The sequence below is a fragment of the Puma concolor genome, chromosome B4, assembly GCF_028749965.1.
Source record: "Puma concolor isolate L17-30 chromosome B4, mPumCon1.1.hap2, whole genome shotgun sequence".
Lineage (NCBI taxonomy): Eukaryota > Metazoa > Chordata > Mammalia > Carnivora > Felidae > Puma > Puma concolor.
The window spans coordinates 58,496,883-58,517,196 of record NC_141673.1 but is presented as its reverse complement, the minus strand read 5'-3'; the positions used below and the strand labels follow the sequence as shown (position 1 = coordinate 58,517,196).

General features: G+C 51.1%; 1 protein-coding gene across 1 annotated transcript; it reads right to left on the bottom strand.

Moving 5' to 3' along the window:
- Nucleotides 1-315: 315 nt before the first annotated feature.
- On the bottom strand, nt 316-17,915 carry AVIL (advillin). The gene is made up of 19 exons (XM_025926726.2): nt 17,770-17,915; nt 16,363-16,437; nt 15,475-15,671; nt 13,901-14,009; nt 13,711-13,821; nt 13,242-13,444; nt 12,698-12,776; nt 12,493-12,591; nt 11,648-11,801; nt 11,444-11,544; nt 10,810-10,947; nt 10,545-10,703; nt 9,336-9,515; nt 7,768-7,913; nt 7,485-7,629; nt 5,901-6,089; nt 5,179-5,247; nt 2,606-2,722; nt 316-986 (listed from the first exon to the last, which is right to left on the bottom strand). Exons 1-19 carry the CDS (start codon nt 17,833-17,835, stop codon nt 873-875), a joined length of 2,451 nt encoding a protein of 816 aa, XP_025782511.1. The 5' UTR covers nt 17,836-17,915; the 3' UTR covers nt 316-872.
- Nucleotides 17,916-20,314: the final 2,399 nt, after the last annotated feature.

Genomic DNA, 20,314 nt, shown 5'->3' with positions numbered 1-20,314 from the left:
GGTTTCCTGGACAGCTGGAAGGCAGATTTTGGCATTCTTGTGCCAGAAACAGGACGTACAGTGGTCCAGTTATCCCGAGAACTCACTCAGCAGTGCCTCTTTATACCCGAGAGCTGAGACATTTCTCCCAACATAACAAAATAATCACCGTAAGAGGCAAACCCCAAATACTGAAAAGAACTATTTTCTCATACAGATATCTTTACTTGAAAAGTTAAAAATCTCTGGCACATACAGATCTGGGCATTTGGATTTTGACTTGGGGTATATATGCAAATAACTTCAGTGATTGGTGGGTTAAACTGATTTCGGAAATACGGATCTTAAAATTTATTTATTTTAAAGTTTACTTATTAGAGCACGCACAAGCGAGGGAGGGAGGGGCAGACAGGGAGAGAGAGAATTCTAAGCAGGCTCCACGCTGTCAGCACAGAGCCCGACTTTGGGCTCCAGCTCACGAACTATGAGATCATGACCTGAGCTGAAACCAAGAATCTGACGCTTAACCGTCTGAGCCACCCAGGTGCCCCCTGATCTTAACATTTAAAACCAATGTGCGTCCTTGCCCCATTATTAAACGCTTTAAACTTCGTTTTTTTTTTTCCTCTTACTTTGACTTCAGTGGATTCATGATGCAGGTTTAGTGCTTTCTGCTGGGACGCCGGAAGGCCACAAAAATCGAAAACTGAGTATTTAACATTTTAGGTATATAACAAGGAATGCAGGGATGAGAAAAATGGAGAACATGCTGTGATTTGCATCTGGCTTAAGGAGCTGGCTATTAGGCAAAAATTGGCAGGTAAATTCTTTTCCTGATATTGGCACGCTCTGCTCTCTTCTGTGGTCTTGCAGTAGGCATATAGCTTCTTGCCTTAGAAAAGCCCCTTTTCTTTCTTCATTTGGAGCTGCTTCCAGCCAGGCAGAGCAGCAAATTGCCCTCTTGTGATGCCAAACACAGAAATAAAGTCCTGTTCAGAGAGGTAATTCTAAGAGAGAAAACAGAGTCTCCAGTTAGAAGGAAAACATGGCACCTATCAATGCCAGCAGAAGTGGGGAGGGTAGAGCCAGAGAGTGTCTTTGAAGCGGGAAAGAGAGTGAAGTTTTCAGAAAGTCCGTAATAGACTTAAATTACTCATTGAAGAGTTCTTAGGTTGTGGGGTCTCATTTTGGCCAGAGGAGAAGCTGACTGGATTTGCTGCTCTCATGGTCCCACCCGGCACCAGTTTTTTTCCAGAAGAACAAGAATGGGTTATATATGATGAATTCTACACATTAGGTTTTGGCTGAATGGAGAACTGAATTGAGTGATGGTTTTCTGTGCTTCATGCCTTTATCTACCATTTTTATCCAGACATTTTCATTTTTTTTTTTTAATGTTTATTTTTGAGAGCGTGTGCACGTGTGTGTGAGCAGGGGAGGAGCAGCGAGGGGTGGGGGGTAGAATCCCAAGCAGGCTCCTCACTGTCAGCACAGAGCCCGACGTAGGTCTCAATCCCACGAACCACAGATCATGACCTGAGCCGAAATCGAGTTGGACGCTCAAACGACTGAGGCACGCAGGCATCCCTAACCAGACATTTCCAAATGCATGATCAAGTGGATCTTGTTGAGCGCATAAAATTCTCCTAACGTTTATTTGTTGATGCTTACTGAATATTTTCTGTCTGAATGAAGGTACGGCCTCTGTTTTCAAGAAAGTTGTAGTTCAGATACTTAAGAGTTGGTTGGGTAAGGCATTGGGGGAAACCCAGAGGCCCTTCCCAAATCAACTCCTTCAAGGGGAAAATGAGTTAATTAATTCAACGTGTTCATTCACTCAGCCAAAACTTAAAGAGGGCCTGCTTGTGGCAGGAACTGTTACAGGTGCTGAAAAGCGGAGAATGTGGTGGCGAATGAGACAGACAAGGAGCTTACTCTTAAGCAGTATTTGACAGGGTGGTCAGGGAAGGCCTTTCCGAGGGTGGGCATTGAAGCTGAGGCCTAAACAGTGTGGAGGAGCTGGCTCTGTGAGGATCTGAGAGAAGAAAGTATTTTTGGGTGGGAGCAGTAGCAAGTGTAAAGGCTTGAAGGCTGGGATGAGCAGGTTTGAGACAGAAAGGGAGCCACAGGCCGGAGGGGGTGGGAAGTGAAGAAGGCAGTGGTCGATGAGGTGAAATCAGAGAGGTGGGCAGGGGCCAGGCTGTGTAGAGCCTTGGAGGCCACAGAAGGGATTTTGGATTCTGTTCTAATTGCAGTGGGAAGCCACGTGAGGTGTTTCGAGCAGAACAGTGTTACCTGTGTTAAAAGCCTATTGGCTGTTATGTGGGGAACTGATCGTAGGGACAAGGGTGGAAATCAGTTGGGGGACTATTGCAGTCGTCCATGATGGCTGGACAGCAGAGAGATGGAGGGGAGGGGGCAGAGGCTAGCTGATGGGTTGCTGTGAGAGGTGATAAAAAAAAAAAAAAAGGAGCCTGGGGTATTGTCTTGAGCTACTGGGTAGCTCAGATGTCTGTTGAGGGGCCTACAATGTGCCAGAGCTGTCCTCCTAGGCCGTAGATTGAGACAGGTGCTTTCCTCATGGAGAGCTCCACTCACATTAGACGCAGCTCCTTTAGCTACTTACCTCCTTTTTGGCAGGGTTCACATCCTCGGGCAGCTCCTGATTTTGATTTTTCAACAGAACTTCTATAGGGTAATATTTTGGCTCAGAATTCAGGGAGAGGGTTGCATTCCTCATGTCCTGGGCAAGGTAAGAACGTAGACGGGATAAAAGACTGTTCCGGTTCAGTGCAATTGAAGTTCTGTATATATAACATTTAATATTTCGGCTTACACCACTGCACCCTTTGTGATCACCTTTTATTTTTTTTTTTTTAAATTTTTTTTTTTCAACGTTTATTTATTTTTGGGACAGAAAGAGACAGAGCATGAACGGGGGAGGGGCAGAGAGAGAGGGAGACACAGAATCGGAAACAGGCTCCAGGCTCCGAGCCATCAGCCCAGAGCCCGACGCGGGGCTCGAACTCACGGACCGTGAGATCGTGACCCTGAGCTGAAGTCGGACGCTTAACCGACTGCGCCACCCAGGCACCCCTGTGATCACCTTTTAGAACAATGGTCCCTAAAGCTGACTGCATGTCAGAATCATCTGGGAAGCTGAAATATTCAGATTTTGGGGTCCTTCTGGGGAAAACTGATTAAGTCTAGGGTAAATCCTGTATAGCCATTTTGGCATAAACGCTGTGCCTACATCTCATTTAAATACTGTGATCACATACCTTCTTTTGGCACTTGTATTTAAGCTCTACATTTCCAGCCTTTAAATGACTCTCAATTGAAGTCATACTATTCTTTTTTTTTTTTTTAAAGTTTATTTATTTTTGAGAGAGAGACACACATACACAGGATGCGAGCGGGAGAGGGGCAGAGAGAGAGGGAGACAGAATCCGAAGCAGGCTTCAGTCTCTGAGCTGCCAGCACAGAGCCCGATGCGGGGCTCGAACTCATGAGTTGTGAGATCATGACCTGAAGCAACGTCAGGACGCTTAACTGACTGAGCCACCCAGGAGCCCTGAAGTCATACTATTCCTACATATATTTTAAAGATACTACATCACCATCAGTTTTGGAATCTTGAGTTTGTAGAGCACAAAGGATAGAATTGCAGATGGTTTGGACACCTGGTACCATGTACTCATCCTGATGTTAAAGAAATGTTGGATTCCTGGCCAGAGGCTCCACTTCCTGTAGCCATTAAAACGGGGGTAATGGCCTGAGTTTCTGTGGACCTGACTGTCAGAAATCGGTAAGCATATCACGTAGGTTAAAAGCTTATTGTTTATGAAAAATACCACCAGTCAGTGTAATCTGTCCCGAATAACAGACTTGAATAATAAAATTAGTTTTTGTTTTTGTCGTTTTCATTTTGTTTGTTGTTTAGCTTAAACAGCAAACATTTATTTCTCACCGTTGTGGAGGCTAGGAAGTCCAAGACCAAGATGCCTGCAAATCCTAGGTCAGGCGAGAGGCTGATTCCTGGCTTGCAGGTGGCATCTTCCCATTGTATCCTCACATGGCAGAGAGCAGAGAGCAAGCCCTCATAGCTCTTCCTTTAAGGGCACTAATCGTATTCATGAAGGCCCCGCCCTCATGACCTAATTACCTCCTAAAGGCCCCACCTCCCAGTACCATCACGTTAGGGGTTAGGAGTTCAACCTATGTATTTTGGAGGACAAAAAATTTGGTTCATAATACTAGGTAGTTCATAGGTCGTAATTCCTTGTATTTATATTTAAAAATATGTTCGGCTTTTTTTTTTTTTTTTTTTTTTTTTTTGGTGGAGGGGAGGTGCCTGGGTGGCTCAGTCAGTTAAGCGTCCCGACTTTGGATCAGGTCGTGATCTCACAACTTGTGAGCCCTTGTCGGGCTCTGTGCTGACAGGTCAGAGCCTGGAGCCTGCTTCCGATTCTGTGTCTCCCTCGCTTTCTGCCCCTCCCCGCCTTGTGCTCTTTCTCTCTCTCAAAATAACTAAGCATTAAGGGGGTGCCTGGGTGTCTCAGTCGGTTGAGCGTCTGGCTTCGGCTCAGGTCATGATCTCACAGTTTGTGAGTTCAAGCCTGCTTTGGATTCTGTGTCTCTCTCTCTCTCTCTCTCTCTCTCTCTCTGCCCCTCCCCCGCTCTCATTCTGTGTGTGTCGCTCTCTCTCAAAAATAAACAAGCATTAAAAAAAAATTAATGAATAAAAATGTTTGTTTCTTTTTAAAGCAGCAAGTTGCTTCTAAATTCTGGAAGGCAGTAAAATGAGGGACTTGGCTTTGAGACCTGCTTTTCTGTTGATTAAAACAATCCTAAATCTGGGGGCACCTGGGTGGTTTAGTCAGTTAAGCGTCTGACTCTTGATTTCCCCTCAGGTTGTGATCTCTTGGGTTTGTGGGTTCGAGTTCTACTTTGGGTTCTGCGCTTACAGTGCAGAAACTGTTTGGAATTGTGTCTCCCTCTTTCTGCCTCTCTCCCGCTTGCATCCTCGCGCTCTCTCAAAATAAATAAACTTAAAAAACACCCCAACAATCTTAAATCAAAATGGACCACTAGAGTGATACTAAGAAGGACGAGATAGGGTTTTGCCCACATGACGTCTGTAGCATTTGCGGTTTCTCTCGGGCTCTGCTTGCTTCTCCAAGAGTAAACCCAACTCACCGCGGTGATTCTTGTGATAGCAGCAGTGTCTCCCAGCTCTTCTTTTAACTGTTCATACGATTTCCCTGCCTGAAACAGATACAAAACAGGACGCGGTGCTGTTTCTGCGGGGAGTGATGCCTCAGGCCTAGGCTGTACCCTCAAGGAGAGCAAACAGGTGAAAGAATCAGGGAATCAGAAGACATTGTGGGGGGGGGGAGCACAGATGAAAATCCCCCCTTCTGGTCAAGGCCAGGCTGGAAGGTACTTAAACATCTGCGTTCTTTGCTGGTGTTTCCTAATCCTCTGTACGAGACTGAAGACAGAGAGGTCGGCTAGGAGTCAGAAATCCTGGCTTCTTCCTATTGGTTAATAGTGACTTTAGACAAAACCCCTCTCCTCTAAGCCTCCTCATTCATAACATGGGAAACAGGTTACAAATGCCCCAGCTGCCAGGGTGGCTGTGAACCTCAAAAAGGTGATGTGTGTGGATAAACGTTATAAACTATTTACCTCCACGCACTGCTTATTCCTGAGACAAGCTGTGAATTTCCCTAACTGGACTTACTGCCATGGTGGGTGGAAAAGAGAAGGAAAGTAAAAAGCAGGGAGTGGGGAGGGGGCGGGGGGAATGTGGTCCTGGATTTACTCAGCCCTTAAGTCGGGACCCCACTTTCCCCCTGAGCTACCAGCGCTCAGCTCCCAGGCGGTAGGGATATCTCGCCCATGCTCTCTGTTCTTACACTCCACATATGCGAGTCCCAGGCCAAGAACCATCCTGTGAAGGTGGGAGGCTCAAACCCCTGTTTAATGATCAGGATCGGTGTGTCAGCGTCTCGGCCACTGGGGTGAGTGTGCAGGTACTCCGCGGCCGTCGTGAGGGCTCTCTCCCTCTCTGTGGCATTGGCCTCAGCCCCGATCCACAAGAATACCTGTTGGAGAGGTGGAATATTCATGTGCTTATATCAAGGACAAGGTGCCAGACCATATACCCTGCCCTATCTTGCCCCCTCAGCAAGTCACAGCCTCAGAGAACTTTCCCAGCTTGATTTGTTCAGCAGAGAGAAAAGTTTTCCCAGAATTCTAATTTTGCATGTGTCTCCTAGATCTCGTTAAGCTTCAGCTTCCTGAACCCAACTTCTTGCAGGACCCCCCCTCATCGTGGTCTCCGAGCACCTCAGCTACAACACCCCCAAAGGTGGCTCTTTTCTTCTAGACTTGGGTCTGTGTCTCCACTCTTGGTGAATGGCATCCATCGGGTCACCTTGGGCAGTGCCCCGGGAGTCATCCCAGATGCCCCTGTATCCGGCATTTGGCAAATCTGTCACCATCCCACTGTCCCCGTGCAGCTTATGGTGGCTCTTACTTGACTGTTACAATACTCTCCTGACTGGCTTCCCAGTGTGCAGTGTTCTGTTGTCCCGTCCCCCCCGCCGCCATCCCTCCTCTCCTACTTTCCAGAATGATCTATTGAAAGCACAGTGACCATGTCACTCACCTGCCTAAATTTCAGTAGCTTTCCAGGATGAAATTCAAACTGGGCCTGGTGGGTACGGCAGGTAATCTACTTCTTAGCTTCATCTCTAACTCCTTAACTCTATGGCTTGATGGGATGTCGATGGTAGTTCCCTGTGTATTAGACTCTTCCGTGCCTTGCTTTTACTTGTGCTGTTTCCTTTGCCCAGGACGCTCCCTCTACCTCTCTACCGAGCCTACTGGTCCTTGGAGATTCAGCCTGGGAGCCATCTCTTCTAAGGAGTCTTCTCTGAGCCCCTAAACGGTGTTGCGTGCCCCTAATTTGTGCTCCCGCGGCACCTCACACCCCCATCATAGCAAAAGGATGTTTCTATGTCCAGTTCCTCCATCGGTCTGTAAACTCTGAGAGCAGGGGCCCTTCACCTTGGTGACACTACACCCACCGCAGGGACTGGCATGAAGGAGGGGCTGAGTATGTGTGCTGAGCTGAATGTCAGGGAGGGGTTGCCCCAAAGATATCCCCTTTACAGCCCTATATTCCCTAAAAGGCCCATATCTCCGAGTGTGGAGCCTGTTGGCGGAAGAGAGAGGAGCGCCTGACTTAGATAAGATGGCCTGATTTTCCCAGGGCAAAGTGGGAAAATCCCCAAGGCGGCAGTTCTAAACAACCTTCTGATTTCTCCATCCCTGGCAAAGAGTGGGCTCTTCCATTGGTTACCCTTGACGAATGTTTGGTTGACTCGAGGGTGGGCCAGAGCTACCCTGGGTTTATCCTTGACAGGGGAGGCGCTACACAAAAAATAGCCTCAACTGTGGGGATCTCTGCCACTCGTTCTCTGGCTGCGTCTTACCTGGTCCCAGGTATCCAGGAGCATCACATCACCTGGGTTCAGGTCATCCTGGGTGAAGTCTGTGATCTCAGTGACAACGAACCGCCCTGTCTTGTTGGAACATTCAAAGAGACGGGGCTGCGCATCTAGGATTTCCTGCTGTAGTCTGCAATACAGTCCATTCAGAGGAACTGAACGACGTGGAAATCAGGTTTTTAAAACGGAAAGGCATCCTAGAGTTTGTGCAGTTCCCAAGCCTGGGCGGCAGGGGGAGCCCAGACGAGGGGGCGCTGTGTTTCCCTACCTTTTGTCATTGGCGTAGGCAGTCTTGCCTCCCAGCAGGTCCCAGAACTCAGCCGGCTCCTGGCCCTCGGCCACAGTGTCCTCGGTGCCCTCGCAGAGAAGGCCGGCCAGCTCCTTGGCCATTGCCCGCTCATCCCCACTAGACCCCTGAGTGGGGTGAGGAGAGCACAGGGGTTAGTCGTACATAGATGCGTTGACGTAGGGGGCGAAGCCACACTGAGAGTGTCCTGGGATCAGCTACCAAAGCCACAGCGCCTCAGGAGGGGGAGAGGGGTTTGTTCTAGTGCTGGGAGAGGAGGGGCGGGGGAGAGGAAAGCAGCGTGGTGGCAGAGAGCAGGACTGGACTCTGAAACCCACACAGAAGTCAGCAAGAGCCCCCTTGGTTTTGGCTTCACTTGGAATTTTAGCACCGACTTCGGATTCTTTTTTAAGAGAAAAAAACTTAAATTTGAAAAGTTACTTATTCAAGAAAATTCACTCTTTTTGGTGTACACGTCTATGAGCCTTGACAAACACACAGAATCACGTTACCACCATCAAAACGGAAGGTCTAGAACATTTGCCTCAGCCCCGCCAAAAATTCCCTCGGACTACCCCTCTGTGGTCAGATGCTCCCCACGTCCTTAACCTCCGGCAACCGTCGGTCTGTTCTCCATCACTACACTGTTGCCTTTTCCAGAATGTTATACACGGAATCACGCACTGTGTAGCCTTTGAGGCTGGCTTCCTTAGCACAGCGCATTTGAGATTCAGCTTTGTCGTGAGTATCAACAGCTTTTTTCTTTGCGTTGCCGAGAGGTATTCTACTATGAATAGTAGTATGAATATACCGCTGTTTTCATTTTCTAGTTGAGCTGCTTCCAATTTTGGGTGCTAGTGAATAAAGGTGCTATGCATATTTGTGTGAAGGTAGTTTTATTATCTCACATGGGTAAAACCGGGCGTGGGGCTGCCGGATCGTATGTGTGTGTTTTATAAGATTAACCGTCAAATTGTTTCCCAAAGGCTGTATTTGCACTGCCACCAGCAATGCCCACGAGTTCCTGTTGCTCTGTGCCCTCATCTGCACTTGATATTGTCTGCTTTTTTTTTTTTTCTTTTTTTTTTTAGCCACTCTCCTAGCTGTACAGTAGCATCTCTGTGGTTTTCACTTGCCCTTCCCCGGTGAGTGTGGCATTGAGCATCTTTCCCAGCTCCGTTCTCTTTTGTAAGTGTTCGTGCTTTTTAACATAGATGCGATCTGAATGGACAGAATCGCAGTTCTAGCGCTTTTGCTCAATGTTCATGCCTGTCCTGTTACATTCCACCAGACCGGTGTGGAAGGATTGGCTTATCCAGCCTCCGTCTGTGTAGAAGCTTATGGAGTGTCTCCTGGGTGTGAGCAATGTGGTCAGTGAGTTTCTAATTGCAAGAAACACTCGCACTCTTTGAAGATCCTTTAGGGAAAGGCTCATCTTCTTGAGGACTGCTCCGGTCTACTGTTTAGTTCCTCTGGCCTCGCTGACGGGAGGGAGGGCCCAGGGCAGGGCTCCCAGGGGCCGGTGTGTCTACCGGGGCCAGACGTCTTACCTTGCCATACCACAGGTAGTGTTCTGCTTGGGCCCGCAGCAGAAAGACATCATTGGAGTTTAGGGAGGAGGCCAAGGCTGGAACCTCCACCGCTTTGGTGTTGGATTTGTCATTTCCTTGAATCCGGAAGAGCCTCACTGGAGGGTCGGGCTCAGCGTTTCCCTTTCTGGAAGTCCCACCCTAGAGAGGAGAAGAGCAGAATCTGGTTCTCTGGAGCCCCACGTGAGCAGAGCTCTGGGGTCGCCGTTATAGAGACTGTGGATGAATTCAACACTGCTTTTGCCCACGGGGAGCTGCCATGCACACTGGAAGAGGTCAGGTGAACTGGCATCATGGAGCCAATAATATTAGCTCCCACTCTGAGACTTTTATTGTCTGTTAGGCTCTGTGGTTAGCACCTCACCTACATTATTTCACGGAACCTCAGAATAACCATGTGAAGTAGGTATGATTATCCTGTAGTACAGATGGGAAAACTGAGGCTTAGCAATCTGGTTAATAAATGACAAGGCTAGGACTTGACCACAGGCTTGTGTGATATCAAGCAAATGACATTACACATTCCTGGTGTTGCTTCGGCCAGAGCTTCATGGAGGAAGTGGGACTTGAGTTCGAAAGGGCACATCCAGTGGGGGAGGGAGGGTTGGACATGGCGGGGCTGGACGCGTGGCACACGTGAGGTCTCATGAGGAGACTCACCTCACTAGAGTGAAGTGTGTAGGTTAGGGAGCTGAGGGTAATACACCTGCAGAGGTAATATGGGTCAGATCATGAAGGACCTTGAACATTAATTGGGCAGTGGTTTGGACTTAAAGTCCTAGGCAGTTGGGATTCACCTGAATGGCTTGGAGAGATTAACCCTCTTCCCCTTCTTCTTTGTAAAAAATGTTTATTTATTTTAGAGAAAGAGAGAGAGAGAGAGAGGAGAGGGAGGGAGAGAGAACACGAGCGGGGAAGGGGCAGAGAGAGAGGGAGAGAGGGAATCCCAGGTAGGCTCCATGCATTCATTGCCAGTGCTGAGCCCGGCGTGGGGCTCAAACTCATGAACTGTGCTGAGCCGCCCAGCTGCCCCGAGATTAACCCGCTTCTTGTCTGTGTCTGCCCCAAGCCCTGGTCTCCCTCCCTCCTCTCCGATTCGGTAGCCTCCTGCTGACCTGCGAGTTCTGGGCATTCCTGCTCATGGTGTAATCTTATCTGAGGGGGTCTCACCTCAAAGATAACAAGCTTCCCCTTGAAGATGGCCATGAAGTGGCGTGGCTCCTTCCCCATGGTAACTCGAACCTGCACAGGGGCCCCAGCAAACTCCTGATCCACCTCCACGGCCTGGTATGCCGAGGCTGCCAGCTCATCCTTTGAGGCGTGGCGGCCCTGCGGTGGTTAGAGGGGGAGAAATGGGTCCCCGCCACCCCTTGCCCCCACTTAGGGGCCAGAGGAAGCATCAGCAGCCAGAGCTAAGAGCCTGCTTCAGGCCTACCTGCCAGATGTACAAGACGTAATGTGGCTTCCCATTCACCTCGTACGTGTAGAGGACCAGATAGCAGTCTCCCCCATAAAAGAAGCCATACCACTGATGCTCCACAGGGACCAGCTCCAGGTTTTCAATTCTCCAGACCTGGGTGCAGAAGGAGACACAATTTCCCAGGGATGGGGCTCCTGTTCGAAGGGACAGCTGCCGGAAGGGATTGGGCCGTGCTCAGCAGAGAACGCGGCAGGAAAGACACTAACGTCCACTGAAAAGTACACCTTCCCTCCCTGGTTCTTCTTTCCTCGCCGTGAGGGCTTATCACACTTGCAGGATCCAAATCCCGAGGAGAACCGGATCATTCCTGCTCAGGTGCGCCCCATCACGGCTCGGGGATGATTTGAATCTATCTGCCAGGTGAGTTATTGAGAGCACACTGGGCTGTCAGCCTTTCACGTCCCTGAGGCACTGTGGGAAAGCTTTGCAGACTCAGACACCTCTTAGAGACTGCTTCTGAGGTGCCAGAGGGGTGCCAAAGCAGACACGGAATCACCTGCTCCCTCCTCTCCAGCAGGACAGCCGGGAGGGCCAGTGCCGCCTGCCGCCCCCCCTCCCCCCCACCCTGAAGTGTGAATCACTGACTCACCTCAACTTTTCCATTGCCATCATCGACCATTCTTTCCTGGGCAGCCACCTCCGGCTTGGCGTGCAGCAGGGTCACATCAAATTTCTCCTGGAAAACTTTAGCTGCAGAGAAGGGGTTGGGAGAAGCCGAGTGAGTGAACGGCACCCGTGACTGCCTTTCTCGAGAGTCCTAGCCGTGAGAAGGCGATCTGAGGAGCAGCCTCACCGATTTTGCCAATGCCAAATGTTTTCCCCAGGCCGGTGGTCTGGTCCTTCACTGACCACTTCTGGAACAACTGCTTAAACATGGCCGACTCGGCACCGTCGTTGACGGTCTCTATGTTGGTGCTGCTGGGGTAGCCCTTCATCTGGATGAAGCTCTGCAGACACCCCCAACCCCGGAAGGCAGGTCAATCAGGGAATACACTGGGTTCTTTGCTCGGCTGCTCACTCACCCCTTTGAAGCCAGTTGATAGGATTGCTCCCTGCTGGGAGTCAGAATCAAATCCTAACTCACTTATGTGTAGTGGCCAAGTTACCTGTCTCAAGGGAAGGACAGAGGGAACAGTCCCAGTATCTCTTGATTGGGCTGTCATGATTATGACTAATTTTTTATTTTTCTTTTTTGCAAGATCGTCTATACTATGTTCTTGCAGCATTCACGTACTCCACTGATTTCGTGTCAAATTCGTTTGCTCGTTTACTGCTTTGTAAGTGCATCCTGCTGGGCTCATCTGCATGGGCCTGCATGGCATCCTAAGCTTCTTGAGGACAGGGCTGTCAAGCGTGATGGGACATCCTCTTCGATAACAGCAGCCGTGTTCTGAGCAGGGGTAGGGGCCAGGTACTGTTCTAAGTGCTTTGCAAATGTTATTTAATCCTCAGAACCCTCAGAATCCTCCAAATACCGGAGATGTATAGCAAACCTGGATTTGAATCCTAGTTTGTCTATCAGACTGAAGTTCACATACGTGACTGTGATGTTCTATGCCCCGGTTCCGAATATGGCTACATGTCTGAAGTGTTACTACCAGAATTTTGGGAACAATACCGTACGCCTGTGGCTCCTACCAGGGCTTTAGACATGGCTGTCTGTTTTTCAATCTTTGTGGCCCCTCTTCCTTTCCACACGTAGATCTTGGTCCCACTTTGGTCTAAGATGTAGCAGTCCTGAAGCAGTAGGGGATAAAAGTGGTTACTGCCACTGAGGAACATAAGGAAGATCTCTAAAGCCAGGGCTGGCCCCAGACGCCAAGCCCACCCAAGCTCTACTTACATCATGGTTCAGTAAGTCCTGGACCAGTGGTCTTGTTGCTACCTCTGTGACCGCCAGCTGCCCAGCTGAGTCTGAGACACTGGAAAAGGGGAGAAATTAGCCTGTGCCTTCTCTTCTACAAAGCGTTTGTAGTCAATCTGGTATTTTTGCTGGCTTTTAGTGTGGAGTTTCTGGATAAATTTTGACTTCTTATGACAGGGGTGGCTTAAATGCAGACAAGAATGTAATGGATTCTGTTCTCTAGAAGACTGCTGTGCATCTCTCTCCCAAACATTATCTCCTCCACCTCCCGGGGCATGTATAGACTCAAGTAAAGGAAGACCTTCCTCAAGAGACGAGGAAGGGTTGCTGACAAGAATAGACAGTAGCTGCCTCCTTGGGTGGGGAACACTGAGCTCCATCTAGAAGCTGCATATGAAAAGGGTTAAAAGAAAGCCAGACGCCTGTACCCAAAATGAGGAGCCAAGCACAGGTAGCTTGGTTTTCCAGGAGACATCTTCCCCCTACCCCGGCTTCCAGCCAGCATGTAGGTTTAGTTACTCACTGATACAACATGATGTTTGATTTCTGCTGCTGATCTATGATCTCATCGGGGACTGCAGGCTTGATAATGGAGCGTTGGCCGAGGGTGTCCTGAAGGACCTTCATCAGCTCCGGACTCGCTGCCTCCTTGTCTCCCTCGATCACACCTATTTCAGCACGGCCCCCTCGCTCTCTGTCCCGAATATCCTTTGCCAGAAGCATAGCCTATCAAAGAAGCCCAAGGAAGCAGTTAGCCCCACCAGGGCCCCTTCTGCACCTGCTGGCTTTGGGAGGAGCAACCCGGGTCCCAGACATAGGGGTTATTCTGATGCTTAGGACCCTGGAGTGAGTCACAGACTCACGCACTTGGCCTGTCTCTGAAACAGATTCTACTCAAAGGCAGAGGTCTGTCTTGCATCTCAAGGGAAGAGCCAGTGGAAGAAAGAAAAAGGAAAAGGCAACTGAGAGACTGCAAGCCCCATGAACCACACCTTCAGGCGCTCTCCGCTGTTGCTCTCTGGGCCATTCCATTGGATGATGACCTTCCCAAGGTCCAGCAAGAAGACATCACCTTGGTTAAAACTGTCCCAGCTCATTTCCACCTGCAGATGGGAAGCAGACATTGTTCAGGAGGAATTCTTAGGCGCCAGGTGGAGCAGACAGACGGTGGGGAGGACTTACCTCGGTGGCCCTGATGTTTCTTTTCCCCTTCACGTGTAGCAGCCGTTTCACGTCATAGGTGTTGGTCTCCACATGCTTCATCCCGGAGGCCACACCCCCCTTCTTGTAGCTGTGGGAATATCCAAATAACAGCCAGTTATTTACCGAGCACCTGCCACATGCTGGGTACTGGGGGGACCGTTGTAAACTACACAGCTGCGGCCTCTGCCTGTAGGGGCGACAACAGGACATAAGCAGGTAAACATGAGTGGTGGTCATGGCTGCCACAGAAGTAGACTGAGTGACAGACTTTTTGACAGAGTGGTCAGGGCAGTCTTCTCTAAAGGAATGGCAATCAAGCTAATATATTAAGAGGGATAGGAACCCGCCAGACAGAGGGCTAGAGTTCCAGAGGGTTCATCGTCAGTGCGGAAGACCCTGTGGCATGAACTTGCTTTGTTCTAGCAACTGTCTGAAGATCAGCGTGTGACAAAGAAAGGGGCACAAGTCGGGGAGCAGCAGAAGCATCAATGACACTCGGGCCTTAAGACAAACCCTCTCTCCAGGAATCAGCCCTCCTATCCCTGGTGTTTGTCCCAACCCGGCCTCCATCCCAGGGTCCTGCACCTGAAGGGCATGCAGAAAGCCACCCCGGAGCAGAAGGTTTGTCTTTGGGCTCCCTGGTGACACCTTGTGGTGCTCTGTGCCCAGCAGGTCCCCAGTCAGTGGGGACTGCCAGCCTGCAAGAGGCGAGCCTTGGACCAGCCTCAGATTTCTCCAGCTCGTTTGAATTCCTCTTGTTGTTTTTGATCTCAAGTGCAAAGTTTGGAGCTAATTAAACTCCTCCGTTCATGGGACATTATCAGCACTGTCCTTTACAAGACCCCTCGCTTGTTTTCAGTATTTATGTATTCCCTTTTATCTGCCTATGCTCGCCCATTCCTCTCCCTCCCACAGGCATCCCTTCCAACAGTGGAACAACTATCTTTTTCTTTTCATCGTGATAAGTGTGTCCTGTTGTTTGGTGGGCGTATATTTTTTAAAAACAGAAACTGGCATTGTCACGTAGTTCAAGTCTGTGTCTTTGTTCAGGAGCACCATGGATGTAAGACCCGCCCACACATTAGGCGTGTGTCTGACCCATTGTCTCCAGCTGCCACACAGTGCTCCTTGGCGTCCTGGAGTATTTCTCCTCTCCAATCTCCCAGGGGTGGGCACTCTACCTGGCCTACAGCTTCCTGCCACCACTAATGACACTGCTGTGGACATTCTGGCTCACGAGCTCTTGCAGACCCGGGTGTATGAGAAGTCCTCTGAGTCATGCCTCCAGAAGTGGGATTTGCCTCCGCGGAGCAGACTGCTCTCCAGAACGCTATGGCGGTCCCCCCGCCAGGGCGGCACGAGGGCTCCTATTTCCCCACGGCCTTGCCACCGCTTGCCACCACCCGGCCCTCTGATCCGGCCTTCTCCGACAGGTGGAAGTGATAGCTTTGTTTTGATTTGCATTTCTTGGACCCTTCACATATTTATTGGCCTTTGTGGTTTCCTGTTGGGTAAGCTGCCACTTATGTCCTTGCTCTGGCGTAACTACTCACACGATGCCCTGCTTGAAGTAGCCGTGGAAGGTGTCAGACTCATGGTACTGGACCTCTCGGTGCTGCACAGGGCTACCTCCCAGGTAGTCGTCCAGCTGTGTAGTGTAGATGGCCGCGCAGCTCTGCTCATCCTGGGAGGAGTCCTTCCCGATCCAGAAGTGGATGTCCTGGGAGAGGAGGCTGCCCACTCTTCGTGTCTGGGATGTCCAGAGAGATCGGGTCGGGGGCCGGCTCACCCACCCCACCCCTGCTCTGCTGCTGGCCCCTCCGGTGTGGGAGGGACACAGCATAGGGTGGCTCGTGTCCCGCCCTAGGGGGGCTCGGGGCCTCTCTCCCTTGCGGCAGTGGCCTCTGTGCAGACCTGCTGTGTGGCCCAAGCTCCAGCAGCCCACATTCCTCCCACCTTGGGGGCAAGTTGACAGCTTATTGTTCTCAAACTACATGGAGACCAGTGAGGATCCTTTCCAAGGCAGGGGGCAGACTTACCTTGCTGCCCCCCTGCCCTTACACAGCTGGCACAGCGCCAGTCTGTCCATCTGCGTGGCTCTGTTGGCATCGTTCTTGTGGGATATTGTTTCCTCAACTAGAACGAGCACTTTGAGGCACGGCCTTGTATTTACCTGACCTTCCTCCACACCACTTTAATGTGGGGTCTGAGCCCCGGGAGGGAGAAGTGATGCTTGCGGGCTACCCGCTGAGGTTCAGACTGAGGGCTCCATCCCCTAAGAACGGCCTTTGAGACTCAAGCTGGAGGCCTGTTCTGTAAAACACTGAGGAAAGACCAAGACGGATACCAGGGACCTGATTAGCGTCAGCAGCAGATCTCAGCGGAACCCGGGAACTGGCTCTCAGGGGAGAAGTTCTTGGGAATAAGGAGATGGTGCTCACCGAGAGGATGACGTAGCAGTCCCCCTCATAGAAGTTGCCATGGGCACTCAGGGGCACCAGCGCCAGCTCCAGTTTCTGGAAGGACAAGGGGTGTGCGTAGTCTGCAATCTACCCCACCCCTCCAGCCTCCCTCTCCTCTCCATCTTTTGGCACATGTGGCAGGGGAGAGGTAGGGGAGATGTCACCACTGATCCTACGGGGCATAGCGGCCGGCCACAGGATCAGCGGGGCCGCCCCCCTCGCTTTTGCTCGGCTCTGCCTGCATGGTCCCAGCTCTGAATCTGGGTCCCCATCTTCACCCCGTCCTCCTCCCCACCACCTGCATGGTCTCGTCTCACTACACTGTGAGGAGCCTTTGCAGGCTTTGCAGGCAAAAGAGCTGGATATAAGCTGACAAGTGAAATCCCACCTCGGAGCAGCCGCTCCAGGTGCCTCTAGCACTGTTCTCCAGCCCCGACCGCCCAGTGCTGGCCAAGGTCTGCAGACGGGACGTGGGGATACCATGGGGCTGTGGGAGGCGAGTGCCAGCAGGTGCAAAGGGGCTCCATGCCCGGTGTTCTGTATTGCAGCCTGGGGTGGGGGCCTGAGCTGCCACCTGCACGTATGGCTTGCCCCAGGAGAGCCATGCACCTGGCCTCACACGTGCATTTCCATCACTCTCGCCAAGTGAGGTAAACCTGAGTCATACTTGTGTGTGTTCTATGTAGAATGTGCGTGTCAAGTGTAAAAATGCTAAATAGACCATACTTTTGGTAACATTTAGTACCTAAATTGAAACGAACAGGTAGCCTTAAGTGCTTTGGGTTTTCTGCAGCAGCCCCTCTCTGGGCTCGGAGCAGGGAGGAGCAGGGACGTGGGAGCGCGGGGAGGGGGTCTTTACATCTGGCAGGTGGAGCTGCCCCGGGGCCAGGGCTGTTCCCAGCTACAGACTGTTGGAGCTGGAGCTGGGCGGGAGAGGCGCCCCTCCCCCCCTCCCCCCCCCCCCCCCCCCCCGCCCCCTACCTCCCCCGCCCCCTACCTCCCCTACCACTTGGCAGGAGCCAAAGTGCCCTGTGGAAGACAGGTTCTGGTTTTCCCACAGAAGCAGCCAGGAGTCGCAGGTCGCCCGGGTGGGCCCAGGCCCCACCCATCGCCCCAGGGCATTTACGGGAAGTGCAGACTCACGGAGCAGATGGCGGGATAAAAGGCAAGCTTATTTTTGCTTGGGGCCCTGCTCTCCAGGGCTAAAAGCGTTTCTTCCACCTGCCGCCACCTGCTTTGAGCACCCAGGAGGGGTCAAGGATAGGAAAAGGTGGCTCCGAAGCCGCCCCTTGCTGTTCCCAAAGACGGGAGGCTCGGGAGTGCCAGAGGGCCGCCAGAGCGTGCCCCGCGGTACGGGGAGGAAGGTGTGCCTCCGGCCCAGCTCACCTCGATCCGCCAGGTGATGATCCCAGGCTCGTTGCCCACGGCCCTGAAGGCGCCGCTCAGAGACATGGTGCTGGTCTTCGCAAGGCTGCCACGGCACAGAGTGAGCAGGGGAGACGAGGCCCCTCACGGGGGGGCACGCACCCACCCAGCTTTTCTCCTAGGTCATTTCCTAGCTTCTCATCAGCCATCCTGCCACGTCCTTGTGGTGCGCCCTGCGGCTCCACGGCGACGGGGGGGGGGGGGGGATGACTCATCGGAGTTCTCGAGGGAAGCCTGGCTGGTCTGGGGGTCCCCACCCAGAAGGTCTGCTCCCCCCTTGCTACTTCCCTTGTCAAGAGCTCTGGTCAGAGTCACGGTCATTTACTGAAGGGATCATAAATATGCCAAGCCAACGTGTTGGCTCACGTTATGTCACTTAATTCTTATAAACGGAGTATATTTTATCTTACATTGCAGGCGAGTTGAGGTTCAGAGAGGTTAAATAATTTGCCTAGGGTCACACACTAGAGCGAAATCCGTATCTGACCCTAAAGCCTGTGCTTTTTAGTCACTTCGATGTCGTGTAACCCTTCCTAAATGCACCTTCCTTCAGTGGCTCACGGGGAGAAAAGCTTACGTTGGAATATTTCCAAGCTGGGCTGCCTTCTCTCACTCATTCCTTCCAGCTCTTTCCAGAGGTCCTGCTTGCCAGGTCCTCTGCGGGGTCAACTCTCTTTCTCATTGGGCTTTTACTTTCCAGACTTTTCTAAGTAAACTATCCTAAAACTTGAACAGCTTTTTGTCTGATGACTAATATGTTCCCTGGGCCTCGAAGAAGAGGGAAAGTAAAATGGCAGAGCCTGGGCGGGGAGAGGGGGGACAGAGTTCAGGGAGCCAGCAGGGAAAGGCTGGGTGGCCAGGTCTTCCTGGGGGCTGATGCTCTCCTTCCCCCTCTCACACAGATCCACAGGAGCCAGTGGTTCAGTGGCTGCCCACGAGGCAGGGTGGGGAGAGGGAGGAAGTGGTGAAGAGAAGTCCGGTGCCCCACCATCTGTATTCAGGGCGTGTCCAGGGTTATCAAGTACTTACACACATGCATGGTCATGTAGGGGCTTTGTATAAATAAAATGCCTGCCTGTTGTCTGGTTCTTGCTCTCAAGGAGCTTGCATTCCGATACGGATAACTGATGAATGCTCTCAAGAGGCAAAGGAAAAAAGATGTGCTTGATGGATTTACAGAAACAAAAAAACCAAACCAAACCAAAACAAAACAAAACAAAAAACCGACAAAATAAAAACAGAAACAAAAAACAAAACATGAAACAACCCACCCAGAAAGGGCCGTATGGAGTTTTGCTACTTGGAGGCATACTGTGGATGAAGCCAGGTTTGGAGAGCTCGTGCCATTATGTAGTGTGTGGACTTTGGCAAAAAGCGCAGAAGAAACAAAAACAAAAAACAACAAAAAACCCAGACTCCATTTGTGTACTGCTGGAGCGAGACTAAAGCAGGGCACAGACCCGGAGCAGCCGGCGTCTGAGGATTTCATTGGATAACTTGTGCTGCCCCACCCTACCTGGTGCTGCTCAGAACTGCCAGGAAATATTTGTTCAAGTTCTCTTCAGACCCTAGATTTCATTCATTAAAGGCAAACGCCATGACCCAAATAGGGGAAGGGAACAAGGGCCAGTGAATTCATTCGTTGAAAATAGTCAAGCTTCCACCTGGTAGAATCGGCATTCATCAGGGCTGTGAGTCTGAGAGGCCAAAAGCAGTCCCGTTTCCCAGCAGGGACTTAGCAACAGGGAAGGAGCTCACTGGGCCAAGGTCCCCCCACTTAAGGAGAGGACATGCTCAAGGAAGGGACTTCCTGCCTCCCTGGGACACCCAGAAAAGTTGATGGCAGCTGTGGCATCAAAGTCCCCCAAAGCTCAATCTCTCCCTCCCTCTTCTCCAAGTCCTTATTAATTCAGGACTTTTGAGGCCCCTGCAGAAACCCTTGGGGTGGGGTGCAGTTTTGGAGGCCCAGGCTAAGAGCCAGAGGCCCTTAACTCTCACAGATCCCCCTGTGAACGGAGCCCAAGCAGAGGAAGCAGTTCTAACCTCCGCCTTGGCCCACACCGCCTTTCCAAGAGACGTGTGAAAGGGGTAGTCTCCACACTTCCCAGCTTTTGAAAACAGTGCTCTATCTGTTCAGTGGTTTCTAACAAGGGCCTTAACTTCGCAGCAGGAAGTTTGCACAACTCGTTACAAACTCCTGGTTTAATCCTTTAAAAGCCTCATCCAAGAAGACAAAGGCACAGAAATGTCGATCTCCTCTTCCCTTCGTTTCTTCCTTGCTCAGTAGGATTGCTCTGCTGATGGACACCCACACACCAAATAGACCTTACCTTGCCTTCTCCCCCACCGGTCTTCCTGGTTTTCTGGCGAGAAAGTAGCAGCAGTTCCGGAGAACCAACCCAAAGCAGAAGGTGCCAGGTTCCGCTGCCTTAGCCTAGTAATGGCTGCACAGACCACTGCCTTATATTTGCTTGTGTTTGCATCTTAACCTCATTTTCCCAGTCCT

Coding starts and splice junctions, on each gene's coding strand:
- AVIL (XM_025926726.2), bottom strand. CDS start 17,835: ATGTCTCTGAGCGGCGCCTTCAGGGCCGTGGGCAACGAGCCTGGGATC. Junction 15,672..16,362: donor ACTGCTACGTCATCCTCTCG/GTGAGCACCATC, acceptor TGGACATCCCAG/ACACGAAGAGTGGGCAGCCT. Junction 11,802..12,492: donor CAGCCATGTCTAAAGCCCTG/GTAGGAGCCACA, acceptor GGGTGTCTGCAG/AGCTTCATCCAGATGAAGGG.